Source organism: Varanus komodoensis, unplaced genomic scaffold (assembly GCF_004798865.1).
Source record: "Varanus komodoensis strain SLA01 unplaced genomic scaffold, ASM479886v1 scaffold69, whole genome shotgun sequence".
Lineage (NCBI taxonomy): Eukaryota > Metazoa > Chordata > Lepidosauria > Squamata > Varanidae > Varanus > Varanus komodoensis.
The window spans coordinates 491,542-508,268 of NW_025336334.1; the positions used below are offsets into that span (position 1 = coordinate 491,542).

Below are 16,727 nucleotides of genomic sequence, written 5' to 3' on the forward strand. Positions count from 1 at the left end.
TTTTTGCTGCGACATTATTTATTATAATCAAAACTGGAAATCATATGGTCACAAGCCTGCTGCATCCTTGAAATAAAATGTTATACTTTTCCAAATTAAAAGGCAGAGACAGCCATATTAAGATAAACATGGCCTCAACTAAATGCAGTAAATCATAAAGCAGGCTATGAAAAGCTTCATTGAAAGCAAGTACAAGAAACAAAAGAAGCTGTCACTGCACTTCCATAATCTTTAGTATACAAGTGGGGGTAAGGGGGAGGGAAAGCTGGTGATAAAGTATCAACAGGCAAGACCAGTTTTAAAAAAAGCAGACAACTGCTTACAAGTACACCATACACATATTCCATCTGACAGAATAGGGCATTATCTTTTTTACCAGTAAGAAATATTCTTGCAAAAGCAGCTCAAAGAACTGAAATATAAATATACGTATATAAATGAGAAGCACACATTAGCCGGGTGAAGCCAGGTGGAGCTACACAATGCAAGTCACGTGGCACTCCTCGGGCTCATCCAAGAAGAGGGTGCTGAAGATGTCGTTGAAGAAGGCTGGGTGGTATTTGCAGGCTCGGTCACAGTCAGGGTTGAAATTCACCTCCAGCAGCTGAGGCTGCATGTATGGTTTCCCTAGAAGACAGATAATGTTATTTGATGGGGAGGCTTGTAATTCCTATAGGAAGAAGCTGTATGGCTCTCTGCACCAGGCTAGGCCATCCAGCGATCCAAAGCTGAATAGGTCCCTGCAGTTCAGAGCTAAAATCTGACTTACACATGTTCAGTTCTAATCCTTATGACCACATTTCTGTGTATGTTACAAACGTATGACTGCTCAGAGACTGCTGGCAACCTTTATTATGGCTTCCCAAAATAGGGAAGCTGCTCAGGTTAAGAAAAAGAGGGCTGCCTAAAACCATATTGGAAATTCCTGGCTGTGGTACAGCTGCAGACAGGAACTTCCCAGCTCAGATTCAGTTTTGGAAAACAGCAAGTGCCTAACTGCAGTCAAGGTGGCTAAGATGACAGAGGTAACCCAGAAAGGAGGGGCCAGGCAGAGGAAGCCCATGAACCTGCAGCCAACGCTTACTTTCTTCACCAGGGCTATAAGAAGCTCCTCCTTTCCAACAGCCACATGTTCCTGCCAACACGTTAACACATTTACTTCTGTTATGCACAGTTAAGGTTAAAGAAAGAGTATTCTGAAACTTGCAATAACTTTCCTTTATGGACTTAGGACTATGGGTGGAATCCAAGGAGAGGCCCCCAATTCCTCCTTCCTGCTGTACCATCCCTGGAATACCAGATGCCATTTGAGAGGCAACCTTCAAAGGTGGCTTTGTGTGTGAGCATGTATCGGGGGTGGGGGGAGCGGGCAGGAAGGCCATAGCTGTAGGAAGCAGCCCTTGGATCTCAGTGAATGCAGGAAAAAGGGGAAAGTATTTTTCATTAGGTGCACAACACTTACATGGCTACTATTAAAAGGAATTAAAATGCCTTTGTTTCTAAAACTTTAAGTGATAAAAAAGAAGCACTTACCATCACTGGATGTACTCCACTTAAGCATCAAGTCAATGGCATACATGGCCCGGGAGGATGGATAGTCGCAGATGCCAAGTGGTGCAGGCTTGGCACAAGCAGCTTGGAGTAATTCAACAAATGCCTTAAAAATATCTTCCTAATGACAAAAAAGGGCACATTTAGCAGAAATGCAAATGCTACTAGTCCAGGTTCCTGAGCATTGCTTTGCTTTTTAGATGGTGGAGCATGGTTGAAGCAGAGAGGGCAACTTTCAATGGACAAAGTTCAGAGAGGAAACTAAACACTGTCCCTGCCCAAGGCTACATGAAATAGGTCTCATTTTACTATCCTCATGACTTCATTCCAATAAACACACAAGGAAAAATCCCTAGCCTATTACATAGATTTTGCCTGCTCATCACCTTTGAAACAGCTGATAAGATGTCTTGTACCAAGACAATCAGATGTCTAGATAGGGCACTATCCAGACTGGCAGATGATCTCCAAAGCTTCAGGCCAAGGTCCTTGGAATTAGAGAGGGGGCTGATTAAACTCAGGCTCTCTGCACACAAAGTTAATTTCTAGGGCTGAGCTACAATAGCTTTCCTTCCGCCACATAAAAATGTTCAGGAGTGGCAAAAGCATTTGAACGGAGGTGATGATTATAAACGACAGTGATGCAGGCATGAAGGATGTGCTAGCTGCAACTACCTTTTGTGTGTGTGCACTGTGTAAAATGAAAACCACTGTGACAAGCAACTAAAAGTGAAACCCATCCTGATGAGTATTATTAGTGTAACTGTGTGAACAAGAAGTGTGGCTCAATTTATGGAGTATTACCTGTGGGAGATGATTGTGAAAATGAGCCACAAACTGAAACTTTTATGATTGTATTTATTGCCAAAAAGTGAAAATGAAACAACTAAACTTACTGTCACTGTAAGTAACTTACTTCAACAGCTTTCCAAGAATACTCAGGATACTGCTTCTCAAAGAGAGGGATAAATTCGTCACAGTGGATCTGAAAATAAGACACAATTTGATTAATATGTATCCCTTCTTAGAGTTCCATATGCTTTATACTTTTCACCTCTGCCTTCCTTACAGCAGTCCTCCATTCTTTAGGCCAATATATGTAAGATTCTCCCCGCACATCATCTCATGCTCTTAAAATCTATGAGAGCCATGTTAAGGACAGCCTAGATTTTCAACGACAGACAGCTCAGAAACACAAATCCAATCAGCACCCATCTATTTTAGTGGGCTGTCCCTGACTCAACACCATCTTCTACCAAGCTCCCTCTCCCTAATCAATTACAGGGCTACTTCTAGTGGTGTCCTTGAGACCTTTTATGAATGCATGTTAAAACTTGCTTGGCCTGTGCTTGGGAAGAACAATGGATCACTTTGGGGCAATATAAATTGCAGGGCAGATATTCTGGGCCATATCAGAGAAGATTAAAGGTTCCTACCCAATTTTGATCAGCGCCCATCCCCCATACTTTTGCTATAGGAAAAAGGAAAAGGTACTGCTTGCTAGGTCTTTAAAAGAGACCTGTGTACTTTGGGCTTCAGAGACAAATTCTGCTCTGCTTTCGGTATGTTCTTATACATTCTGTACATAATATATTCTGTATATTCACCTGTTTTAAAGACACTCCAGGAGCATAATTCATCACGGTAAAATGCTTCTCATAATCATCCAAGTCATCAAGTGAAAATGGTCTTAAGGAGCGGGGGGAAAGCAAGGAGACCACGTTAATTTCTCATGAAATTCATAAATCCCACAAGTTCAAATCTTTTAGATGTGCTGAGTAGTTGCTTATTACCTATTTGAGAATCGTAACCAAAATACATCATAAACATATAGCCTGAGCGGTTTAACTGATCGCAACAGCACAATATAACGAATATCAAATTTCACCAGTCCCACATCTTCAAGATGAAATAACACTGGATTCTCAATATACTTAGACACCACCTGAAACAAAAGAAAAATGCAGCAAATTATGCAGTGCAATATGAGAGGAAAGAGAGGTTTTTTTCAAACATTTGTATCTAACCTTTTGACCAATTTCAGGCCACTTGTGTTAAAAAAAAAAAGAAGCCCAATGTAAGAACAATTCTGAAAGAAACACCTCAATCAATTATCAGCTGCTGTTCACAATGTCTGCACCCCAAAGCAATTTTGGATACAAGTTTTCCCTTCAACTCCTCTTCAGAGATAAATGGCTTTAGAAAAGATGGTGTCTTCCTGTGTAAATGTTCAAACAAGTTTTATTTGCATATTAAGTCCTAGTATTTAGTTACTCTTTACAGTTGTAACCAATTTGCATTCTGTTCCTTCTTTTATGACCTTGCTATTTCCTCCATTCAAGAAAATGAAGTGCATAAAGTAGTGTGAGCAGAACTGTCCATACCTACCTAATGAGGGCTAGAACCTTGCTCTGTAAGGGCAAGGACTTGCACAGTAAGGGCAAACTGCAAGGGCTTTGGAGGGGAGATGGGACTGTCCCTTTGAAAGCTTCTCCATGCCCACAGACATACTTTTAAAAGCAGGTAAGGGGAAAGAACTAAGCTAACCTATTTCCATGAACATATCCATTCCATATAGGCAAGGACATTCTGATAGGTGTGGGGAGTTTACCATCCTATGTATCCTGAAATAGTAAGGTCCAAGAAAAATTACAACCCCTTGATTCTGTTGATTGCTTTCTATTGGTAAACATTACCAATAGCTGCCATCTAAATCAGAACAACCATAGGACACAATTTCCTTTGGAGGAAAACTCTCATGCCTAATTAGCTGAGTTAGGGTGAATTCTTAAAATGGATTCATATTGATTTAAAAATGTATAAACCGCCTTATCCAAAGTACAATGGGGCTGACCATTCAAACCACAACATTACAGACCAAGTTACAAACAGGATCAATCACAGCTTCAAGACTAGAATAAAATCAACATAATGAGCAGACAGATTTCACTGTTCCTTATTATTATTTGGTATGGCAGTTCCTTATTCCATTTTGACTGCATTTTCAGTGTGCTTTCTTAGCTATCCCTGATTCCCTTAAACTAAGAAAGCAAATCTTAGCACACTTAGCTCTAACACCTACTGAACCCAGTGACATTTCTCAGTAAATAGATCCAGAATCGTGTAGTGAGCTTAGAAACTTTTTGCTACATTTTTGCACTATTTTTAAGCTGCTTCTTGGCCAAAGAAACATGCTAGACTTTAAACTAGTTAGGACTCAAAAGTCATTTTTAGATTCTGATCCTATAGAACTAGCACAACATATTATTATGAGAATAATTTAATATAAGGTTACATTGCTGGCCTTGTCTACTAAAAGATGTTAATGCACATTGCTACTGGAGTTGGAAAAGATTTGCATCACAAAAATACATATTTGATCCCAAAAATATAATGATTAATTCAGGAAGAAATAACAACAAAATTCTTGTACATGGATGTTTTGCTTCACAGCAAATCAGTGAGTTGATTAAGATAACTAGTAACTGCTGTACCAAATTATATTATGGTGCTTAAGTGCACAGAGACACAGCCTGAAAAGCGCTGTTAGAAAAGTACTTTGACCATTGCAATCTAAGGTCTAAGTCCAGCAACAAAAAACCTCATACAGCAGCAAAGATGCGTAACAGCTTTCTAAAGAAAGGAAAAAAACACAAGCTGCCCTAATTTCTTCCAAAAAGTAAAAAGCCACATTTACAAGAGTTTCAAACTGCTCCGACCTTAGGGATGCTCTCTCGCTGCCTGATGATGTTGTGAAGGCTCTTGGTGATGTGAGTGTCCAGGCTCCTGGCCAAGTTCCACGGTTTGCATATCCAGTGGTTGTCTTCCCCTCTAAAGAAGCATGCAAAGAAGGAAAGACATGTGAGTGTCCATTTATGTTTCAGTGCATGCACTCACTCCTAACCAGGGCTGCTTTATATCAGTTTGCACAACCTATGGCCCCACCAGACCACATGCTGGCTGCATTTAACTCTCTACTTTTCTAGTTTGGTCAAGAGATGTATGGTGCCCAGCATAAGACATAACACACAACTTGATCAAGGCTGCCCAAAGACCTGCACAGGATCACAGAAAAAGGAGATTTACAGAGCCCCATGCAATGCCTAAAGACATCACTGGTAAGCTGTGGGGGCTATGACTCATGCAGGCCTCTCCACCCCCAAGTGTTAGTATTGGCTAACACTAAGTTGCCAATCAATGTGGTGCCATGGTTACAGTGCAGGATGCAGACCTGGAGGCCCCAAGTTCAAGTCCCTCCTCAGTCCCAAAGCTCACTGGGCGAGTTCGGGCCAGTCACTCACTCTCAGGATTGTGGCAGGGATAAAAGAAAGAGGAGGCCACCTTGTGGTCCTTCAAAGGAAGGCACCATGTACCTGACAACAAACCTATTAAATCAACTGTCCATTTTGGCCTTTGCCTTGGCTGAATTTCACTTCATCTACGTATTGCCAAAGCTTCAAGGCAGCCCTCCCCAGCTGCTGCCCTCCAATTGTTTCATACTTCTGATGACTTGCCATACTTGCTGGGGGTAATGAGAGTTGACACCCAAACTCTCCAGTGGGCACCAGGTTGCAGAAGGCTGCCTTGAAGTGCGCACTTTTTTTACATATTGAAAGAATGTGAATACACAAACAAAAAGATGTCCTTACCTGTCAGTTTCAGCCATTCAAATGGACTTGTGTCAATTAACCAACTAAAGCTTTAGCTGGTAAAGCTGCGACCTGGTCTGCATGTAAAGGCATGTGGTGTTGCTGAATCACAGACTGTCATTATGCATGAATCCTGCACTATGTTTTAATTATGGATTGATAAGCACAAACAACCCACAATTTACAGCCCAACAATAAACTGCAGCTTCTTTTCCTGGGTTGTTCATGGTTAAGAACCAATTGATTGTTTGTTTAGCCTCTGAACAACGCAGCTGTCAGGGTACAGACATCTCACTCAGCATCAGCCAATTATGCTTTGTTCAGCTGATTACTGGTTAAGCAGAAGGCACTCAGTCCCCCATACAAAACCAAAACAATCAATAAACAAAACAGCAATTTACAACAATTAACAATGTGCATAAAACCAACAGGAACTTATTAACAACAAGAACAAAGTCAAGAGCAAAATCAAAAACAAAATGTGACTGTGGGTATTAAAAGCCAATTAAAATTCCTAGTCCTTAAAATAACGGGCAAATAAAAAGGCTTTCACCTGGCACCAAAACAAAGTCGGCGCCAGGCAAACCTCTCTGGGGATCACATTCCAGAGTCTGGGCACCACAGCAGAGAAGACCCTCCTCTGGGTAGAAACCTTCTTTACCTCCTTCAGGAAGGGTTCCCGGAGCAGAGCCTCTCCTACAAATCTTAATGGTTCAAGGGCATATAGGGAAGGAGATGTTCCTTCAGGTATCCTGGTCCCAAGCCATATAGAACTTTATAGGTTAACATTAGCACCTTAAATTGGTCCCAGACTTCAATTGGTAGCCAGTGAAGCTGGCAGAGGACTGGCGTTATATGAAAATAACGACCGGTCCCTGTCAGCAATCTGGAAGCTCTGCTTTGGACCAATTGAAGTATCCAGACTGTTTTCAAGGGCAGCCCCATGTAGAGCGCATTGCAATAATCCAACCAGGACATTACCAGAGCATATGTCACTGTTGCTAGGCAGTGCTTGTCCAGGTAAGGATGCAGCTGATGGATCAGCCAAAGCTGAAGGAAAGTGCTCCTCACCACAGTTGCCACCTGGGCCTCCAGGGACAGCTCTGGGTCAAGGAGCACTCCTAAGCTGCGGACCCTGTCCTTTAGAGGGAGTGCAACTCCGTCCAGGACTGGGTCAAAATCACTTACCTGAAAACCCAACAAACATTTTCAAAAACCCATCCATTTTTAACCTGATGGATTATGTCCAAACAGATCAATGTTAAATCACATCACAGAGTTCACATGCAATGACCACCCATGATCCAACAACACCCATGATCAGACAAAAATCCATGATTTAACATCACTCAGCCTATAACTTGGGTTGTCCTGTCATGTGTTTCACAGATCTGGTTTTCACTGAACCAAACCAGTGAAACACAGGTTGAAAGCATGTAGCCCTGCCTTCCATGCTTAGGAGATCCTTGTTACTCAAAATCACTTTCTCCACCCTACAGTGACCCAACCTGTACAACATGGCAAGTCATGGTGAGTTATTTAAACCATGAAAAGCTACAGCACATGCAGAGCCCATGCAACTCCCATTTTACATAGCGTCATTTCATCCTCACAACAATCTTGTAAGGTAGCTGAGACTGAGAGTGACAGCTGTTAGAACTATTTGACAAGCAGCAACAGCAGAAGCTAAAGTTGCAAGCTTATTTTGTCATCTATTCACCTTCTTTCACGCTGCTGAAAGAAACTGATGAACTGTGGCAATTCTGTGTGAAGATTAAAGGTACGAGGCAACCATTTTGGTCCTTCTGAGCCTCCAACACGCCTTGAGATTGATGCCAGACAATCCTTCACGGTCAAGAGATTCTCACAAGGAAATTGATTCAACATCACATGAGGCCTTTCTTCACTTAGTTTCCTAGAAAAGGAGGAAAGTGCTTAAAAAAAGAGCTCCATTGCCAAATATATGCATATTGAACAGGTAAGAAAAATTGTTACTTGCAGGGAAATAGCTGTGTAACCTGTAATCTTTGAAGTGAGAGAAGTTGTACAGGATATCTGCCTCTTGCTCAGAGTTCGTAAATTCAAAGCGGGAGTGAGTCAAATTCTGCAGCACTTGTTGGAGGTCTGTGTAAACTCTGGAAATAAGTAAGGCACATAATAAGAGAGATTCTCAAGAGAAACATTTGGAGATGTAACAGAACAGCTTGAAGTTACTAGGAGGAATAATTTGCCTGGGAATTCAACACTTGTGGACACCACAGGAATTCCCACTCTCCAATCCATATACTGTACAATGTATTTAATAAATAAACTTATTATTTATTAACAAATCCATATGCCATCCTACCTCACTATCAAAATCAAATAGTAAAGAAGCTTCATCAGTTAAAGACACAACGGAATCCTTTAAACAATACATACACTTATATAAGATAAGTATGTGTGCTTGATAAGGTAAGAGGCAGGATAATCTCATAATGTCAGCAATGCATTCCCAAAAGACTTAGGGCAACTGTAGCTTTTATTTCTTTCCCAATATATGAACCACTGTTAATATATTGCAATCATTGTTGTGTTCAAATTCCTACTTCACTTCCATGTGGGGACTGCCTGCCTTTTTAACAGTCTTCAAATACTGAAAGCATTTCTTACTCCTAGTACAAATGAAAAACTAAGGGCCACATTTCAAATAAATATTAGCCACTTAATTGCATGGGTTTTATTCAGCTAACTGCTTGATTGAACAGCAAAACCAATAATTCTAAAGGAAAAGGCAATGTGCATCTTGGGCCCTGATGGACTTGTCTTTATTGGAGGAAAAACTCACCCACAAGTGTTGGGGCATGGAAGAATGCTTCTTCCATGGATTCAGAAGTAGCTGCTTTCAAACATATACCTTTTTCCTTTAAAAAAGCCTGCTGAACAAACCTAAGTTGCTGCCCTAAAAATACCCAACAAGTAAATCTTCATACCAAAGACAAAAGTTGTTGATCCCTTGTCTAACAGGATACTCTAAAAGCCAAAGAAGGATTGCCTAGTGGAAACCAACCCTCCCATAAACATCTGAAATGCAGACTTCCATCCATTAGAATCATGGCATAGTTTACCATCTACAGTGGATGGAACCTACATTTTCAGTGTCTAGCCACTAAATTGCAGACATGTATTAAAACAACCAACCTAAGCTCTCATTTCTATTAAAATGAAAAAGGAGCTGTCCTTGCAGGTATTTAATGGATGTATCATTAAGAGAGGTCCAATTTGTTTTTGCAGTTTAGTCTCTTTTTTAAAACCTGTACAGTAAAGTGTGCATTAAATAGACTACCATTACCCTACTTGGATGAAAAATCCAATCAGGAATTGTAGTTACTGGAACCAACCAAAGTGCTACAAGACTGAGATCTCCCCGAGACTTCTTCAGGCTAGATGTTAGGCAAAACAATGATTGCCAAGCTGTTCACACCTTAAGATCATCAGGAAGCAGCTATTCTCCAGGTGTTTTTGTAGGGAACACTTGCTGCCCAGCAGCCTTTTCTGCATGGGCCACCTATCATTGGAATGCCTGCCCAACCAAAGGTTTACCCATGCCAATGCTGCTATCATTTCAGCACCAAGTTAAACCTTCCTTATTTGCCCTGCTCTTTTAACGTGTGATGTTGTTTTGAGATTAGGTTTGCTCAGCTTTTTATACTTCTGATGTGCAGTTAGCATGTTATGTTTTCATTGTATATTTGTAGCATATTTATGTGCTTATGTTTTTTGTTGACTGCCCCAGTATCTTAACATGAAGGGCAAACTAAAACAACTTTTAATAGCTACACATATGAATAAAATATCTCACTGTACTGTCCATGACAAAGCTACGTATGGATAGGAATCAGAATCCAGGCTCTATCTTGAAGAATACAGTAATTGGAGGTCTGCCACTCCTGGGATGGATGAGCCTTTAACTGTTGAAAAACTACTGCATAAGATTTTTTTTTTCTGTAAAGCAATTAGATTTGGAAATACCTACTTGAAGATTTTATTCTTGTCATAAACAGGAAGCTTTATGGAAACAGGCAGTTTCTCCTTATTTTCATTTAAGATTGCCTAAAAAAACACACACAACTCCATTAGTGTTATGGATATTTGCATATGTATACACAGATCAGGTTACTTTGCAGGAGGTCAGCCCACAGTTGTAGGATCAAATGTGCTCCTTCCCCTAATTTTATATGGCCCTTTGCAAGTGATCTGTTAGGACCTGCTGCAAGAGCAGTCCATCCCCATCTGTCTGGAAAGAAACTGAGGGTGGCAGAAAGAGAGGAGAAAGGGCCCATTTCCTTTCCCACCGCTAGTTTCATTCAAGCACTTTGGTTTTGCTACCCAATTCCGTGTGTGCTCAATAGATTTCAACAGGGACTACTCTAAGTAATCCAATCAAAGCCTAAAATCCGGCAAACACATTTCCTCTGGGAAGGGATCAATTCTGACAGCACACTTTGTACTTTCCTTGTTTAACTATATCTAGTCTCTTTCAATCCAGCTGTTTCAGCTCCATCACACTGTCAAAAAGGCCACTCACTTAAAACATCCTTGCTTTGGATTATTCAACTTCAAGTTTGGATTGCATAGCTTTCTGAGAAAGCTGTCAAAGAAGCTTCCAGAGAATTCTCCCATTTCTGATAGAATTATTTCAAAACTGTAAGATCAATCAGCTGGTGCTTATCTGATGTAAAACAATTTAATTTACAGAAAGATGAAAGAGGCTAGGAACAGGCAACAAACTGCTCTGTACAAGCTGTTTACAAGGCTCCTAATCTGAAGTAGATTTGCCCTAGGGAGTATGGAGATGCCAGAGCTGTGTAGTTTAAAGTGCTGAACATTTAGCAGCCATTATAGCAAAAATCACATTAGAGCCAGGCTCTAGGAGTGTGCCACTTCAGGTAGGGAAATTGCACATACTCTGCCATCTTAAAATCACCTTCCCTGCGGAAAGCTAGCACAAGAGAGAAGAGTGCAAAGCCAGAAATTATCATGTGTTAGTTTTCTATGAACACAGAAGATTTTGCTGCTGTTTTTGCTTTAAAAAACGACTTCATACACTTTCACAGCACAAGGGAAAGTACAATTTACAGAAGGCCAGACAATTCAAACAGCAATCTACTAAATACTTTCAAAACACAGATACACAATCAAACGTTATAAAAATAGCTCTACAAATATCAATAAATGGTAACAAATCTCTCCCTTTTTTTAACCCTCAGAAAAACACGGTGGTGCAGGATCACCAGGATGAATCCTGGCAAGCATCTAATACAGATCCACACTGGTGCCAACGTAATGCTTCATTTCAGTTAATGCTCTTCAGAGAAGGGGGGCAATGGGACCCTGACAGCAAGATCCCTCTCTGTCTCTTAAATATGGTTAGAAAATGAGTTAGGCTCTGGTGAGGTGGTGAGTGTATTGGGACTGGAGACCTGGAGATCCAGTTCTAGTCTTCACATGGCCATGAAGCTCAACAGGTAGCTTTGGGCCAGGCACTTACTCTCAGCTTAGCCTACCTCACAGGGTTGTTGCTGCAATCAAATGGAGCTATGTAAGCTGCCCTGGGTTCTTCATAAGAAAAAAGAAGGCAGGATATGAATGCAAAATAATAATCATAATCCAATTTTAAAATATGGTGGAAAATAAGTATTGTACCTGGTAGTGATCATCTGATGGCTCAGTGGTGAAATAATTAATATCAAGAACCTCACTGGGTTGCCACGGCAATAGTCGACACTTCCTAATTAAATGATCAGTTTCCCCATAGGCAAAATCACGGGTCACTTCCTCTATAAGAAAAGGAAAAAATTATACATGTACTTCTAGACATGTCATCAATGCAATGTTACTGCTAGGACCTTGCAATAGGTAAGCATTCGAGAGCAGAGCCGATGCTTTCCTCCTTTGATGCATGTAAGTCTCCAGATTCAGGAGCTTAAGAGCATCCAATGCACAAACAAAGTGTGGTGGTGGCCATCATCTCAGCTGACAACAGGATTGTGCCTAAAAATAGTAGAGAACGTCTACATATTTAAAACATGAATCACACCACACCAACCATTCTATCCTCTAAAACAAAAGGGTATTGGCCTATGCCCAGAAGCAGATGTGGTTTACAAGAAGGAAGAATGAGTACTTTTCCAAACAATCCCTTTTTTTTCTTTTTAAAAACCAGCAAGTGCTTCAAGCCACAATTTTAAAGTCACTCAGGCCCAGTGACTGGCTGACTGTGGAGATTAAAATTTGTCCAGACAAAGAAGCTTTTGTAAAGCTGAGGAAAGCACTATTTTCTTTAGTACTTACACAGGTATATAGTAGTAAGCAAGCCTTTTGTGTGCAAATAACTTTCAGGGCTTTACTGCAAGGCTGAGTTGTAACATGACTTCAGCCAGTTCTGCATGTACTGACTTCTGCCCTAGCACATAGCATTAAAACTGGAAAGCAATTACAATGATTACTTCCAAGTCCAAATATAATTTACCTGTTGGAAAAATCAGGAGCACCTTCACAAACTGCAGTTGGAATTCCCTAACAAGTGTTCAAAAGCAAAACACAGACACACACAATACCACCCCCCACCCCAACCCCCTACACACCCAACAGCCTAGAGTAGAAGTGAGCAGCTAAAGTGATCCCTGGGGAAAAAGCAGCAGGACTACTAGTTGTAAAAGGCACAAGAGAGAGGCATGTGTAACCTACAATTTTTAAAATTAATGTCTAATGTGAAATTCACCAAAATGAAGGAAGCCGTAGAAATAATAATACAATACAAATAACTTCTTGTATGTAATGTATAGTCATAAGTATGTAAACATACAGCTATGCTGTGGCGGTGAAGGCAGCGAAAAAGAAGTTTTTTTCCGCTTCCATTGCCTCCTCACAATGCCGTCCGGCGGAGCTTTTCGAGTGGTGCAAGGCCTGGTTCGCCCGGGTCCTAAGGAAGATCCGATGCCACCCTCAAAGGCCCGCTGTGACGACTTTGCCAGGCATTTCAGGGAGAAAATCGCTCAGATTCGTCACGAGCTGGACTCCACTAATGAATCAGAGGTCTCTGGGGAGACGCCAATGCTACTGTCTGGTCCAAAATTATTGGAGGAATTTCAATTATTGCGGCCCAATGATGTGGACAAGGTGCTTGGACGAGTACGTCCCACCACTTGCCTATTGGATCCTTGCCCGTCTTGGTTAATACATAACTCCAAGTACGGGATTGGGTCCTGGATCTTGGAAGTGGTTAACGCTTCTCTGAGGGAGGGTCGAGTGCCTGCCCCTTTAAAGGAGGCGGTAATACGACCGGTCCTGAAGAAAGCGTCACTGGATCCAGAGATGGCCACTAACTATAGACCTGTGGCCAACATCCCGTTTCTGGGCAAGGTGTTGGAGCGAGTGGTGGCGGGACAACTCCAAGCACTCTTGGATGAAACTGATTATCTGGATCCTTTTCAGTCCGGCTTCAGACCTGGGTACAGTACTGAATCTGCCTTGGTCGCCCTGTACGATGACCTGTGCAGGGAGAAGGACAGGGGGAGTACATCCCTGTTGGTTCTTCTGGACCTCTCGGCGGCTTTCGATACCATCGACCATGGTATCCTTCGGGATAGGCTAGCGGGATTGGGAGTTGGAGGCACTGCTTTGCAGTGGTTCCGCTCCTATCTCAACGGTCGATTCCAGAAGGTTGTGCTGGGGGACCATGTCTCTGCGCCATGGCAGCTATGCCATGGAGTACCACAGGGCTCCATTCTATCCCCTCTGCTATTTAACATCTATATGAAACCGCTGGGAGAGGTCATCAGGAGGTGTGGGCTGCGGAATCATCAATACGCTGATGATACCCAGCTCTACCTCTCGCTTTCCACTAATCCAGGTGAGGCAGTGGCTGTGCTGAACCGGTGCTTGGCCGAGGTAATGGAATGGATGAGGGCCAATAAACTGAAACTCAATCTAGACAAGACGGAGGTCCTGTTGGTTGGCGGATCGGGTTTCGGAGAGGGTGGATTTGACCTGGTCCTGAATAGTGCAACACTCCCTCTTAGGGACAAGGTCCGCAGCTTAGGAGTACTCCTCAACCCGGAGCTTTCTTTGGAAGCTCAGGTGACAGCGGTGGCCAGGAGCACCTTCCTTCAGCTTCGGCTGATTAATCAGCTGCGCCCCTACCTGGAGTACGGCTGCCTGGCGACGGTGACACACGCGCTGGTGACTTCCCGCCTAGACTTCTGTAACGCGCTTTACATGGGGCTTCCCCTGAAGACAGTCAGAACACTTCAATTGGTGCAAAATAGAGCTGCCAGGTTGCTGACGGGGACAGGGCGTTATGCTCACATGACTCCAGTCCTCCATCAGCTTCACTGGCTTCCCATTGAAGCCCGGGCCCAATTCAAGGTGTTGATTATGACCTATAAAGCCCTAAACGGCTTGGGTCCTGGCTACCTGAACGAGCGCTTACGTCCGTATATGCCCGACCGCCCTTTGAGATCTGCGGGAGAGTCCCTTCTCCGGGAACCCTCCATGAAAGAAATTAGGAGAGTAAGTACTCGGAGGAGGGCTTTCTCTGTGGTGGCGCCCAACCTATGGAATTCACTCCCCAAAGAGGTCCGCCTGGCACCATCGTTACTGGTTTTTTGGCACCAGGTAAAGACCTTTTTATTTAAACATCATTTTAATTGTTAAAATATATGATCTGGCCAGGACAACTTCTTCTTCCTTCTCTTTTCTCCTCCTATATTATTTATTTACTTATTTTATACTGTTATTTTTAATTTTATATTATTATGTTTGAAACTCAGTGTATTTTTTGTATTTTTGTATTTAATGGTAATTTATTATGTTCTATTGTATTTCAATGTATTTTATTGTGTTGTAAGCCGCCCCGAGGCTTCGGCAAGGGGTGGCATAGAAATGTAATAATAATAATAATAATAATAATAATAATAATAATAATAGAAACAGAAAATATCCAAATATCCCCTTTTTTCCAATCTGGCATCTAAATAGCACCCATACAAATAGTAAAAGCATTGTTGAGTGCTCAATCCAATGTGTTATAGGAAGGAACAAGTTACTTTTCCAGGGTTGTTATAGCAGTCTTTTAACAATCAAAGGGGCATGGAAAATCCAATCAGGTTGTCTCTGTGATAATTTCCTATAGCAAGTAAGGGCAAAGTCCTATGGCTGCTAAACAGTCTGGCCAGCCCCAGGGAAATTCAGAGCTCCAACTTTAGATGAGCAGTCCAAGGTCTGAGTTCATCTCCAAATTCAAAGCACCCTCCCTCTACACTTGCAGCCTGTGCCAGCTGTTGCTACATGTTTACAAGTGCAAGTTTGGAGATGGAGTGGGGACATGCTCCAGAGGATGAGGAGGGAAGAAAAGGGGCCCCACCAGAGAACAAGGAATCTCAGTGGTACCTCAGTCCTTCCTCCTCACAATCAGGGGTAAAACACTTAGGCAGCCATAAACAGGCATCCAAATCCGTGCCTCTGCACTTCTGCTTTCCACTGTGGGTCTGAATTGGAAGTCTACAGTCAGTCACATTGGATGACACCCTAAATATTTCAAAGGAATCTGTGCATCAATAAGTATTAAATTGTATTCTAATAATAAGTTTAGTCACATTCTAACCTGCATCCAAAAAAAGCAGCCTCTGGGCACTGCCAAAGCATGTGGGTAAGCAAAGTATTGAAAGTAACACACCTCCATCAGTTAGCTGATTTAGACGAACCTTACTGAAGCATCCAATAGAAACATAGAAACAGAGTGAGTCAGAAGGGGTCTCCCAGGCCATCTAGTCTGACCTCCGGCTCCAGCCGGCGCCGCTCACGACATGCCCATCATGTGGACGTCCAGCCTATCCTTGAACACCCTCACCGATGCGGCCTCAACGACCTCTCATGGAAGCCCATTCCACACCATTGGGGTCCTGACTGTCAGGAAGTGCTTCCTGGCATCCAAATGGAACCTTGGTTCCCTGAGCTTTGCTCCATTGGAGTGTGTCCTGCCTTCCTCTGCAGGGGAAAACAGGTCTCTACCCATCTCCATGTGACATCCCCTCGCATACCTGTATGTCGCCAACATATCCCCTCTGAGTCTCCTCTTCTCCAGGCTGAAGAGACCCAGTTCCCTCAGTCTCGCCTCCTACCCCATCCCCTGCAAACCGGCCACCAACCCTGTGGCCCTACGCTGCACTGACTCTAGCCTGGCTATATCCTTACTGAAACGAGGGGCCCAAAACTGAGTACAATACTCCAGTTGCAGGCATACCAGAGTCGTGTAGAGTGGTAGTAATACCTCTCTCGATCTAGAAGCCACACTTCTGGCTATGCAACCAAGGGTGGCGTTCACCCTCTTGACCACCGCATCACACTGCTGACTCATGTTTAGCCTGCAGTCAACCAGCACCCCGAGGTCCCTTTCACAAGTGCTGCTCTCCAGCCACTTGTCACCTAACCTGTACTTATGACAGCAATTCCTATGCCCCAAGTGCAAGACCTTGCACTTATCCA

At 42.6% G+C, this 16,727-nt stretch overlaps 1 protein-coding gene across 2 annotated transcripts in view; it reads right to left on the reverse strand.

Moving 5' to 3' along the window:
* The window catches only part of TTLL12 (tubulin tyrosine ligase like 12), a 29,037-nt gene continuing 12,310 nt past the window's right edge, over window positions 1–16,727 (reverse strand). For both annotated transcript variants that reach the window (XM_044450856.1, XM_044450855.1), the window contains exons 5-14: window positions 11,886–12,019; window positions 10,216–10,292; window positions 8,219–8,335; window positions 7,921–8,115; window positions 5,271–5,382; window positions 3,345–3,496; window positions 3,159–3,240; window positions 2,468–2,536; window positions 1,534–1,672; window positions 1–627 (exon numbers count right to left, since the gene is read on the reverse strand). In XM_044450856.1, coding sequence (XP_044306791.1) covers window positions 476–627; window positions 1,534–1,672; window positions 2,468–2,536; window positions 3,159–3,240; window positions 3,345–3,496; window positions 5,271–5,382; window positions 7,921–8,115; window positions 8,219–8,335; window positions 10,216–10,292; window positions 11,886–12,019 — 1,229 coding nt within the window. In that variant the 3' untranslated portion in view covers window positions 1–475. The remainder of the gene's footprint in view (window positions 628–1,533; window positions 1,673–2,467; window positions 2,537–3,158; window positions 3,241–3,344; window positions 3,497–5,270; window positions 5,383–7,920; window positions 8,116–8,218; window positions 8,336–10,215; window positions 10,293–11,885; window positions 12,020–16,727) is intronic.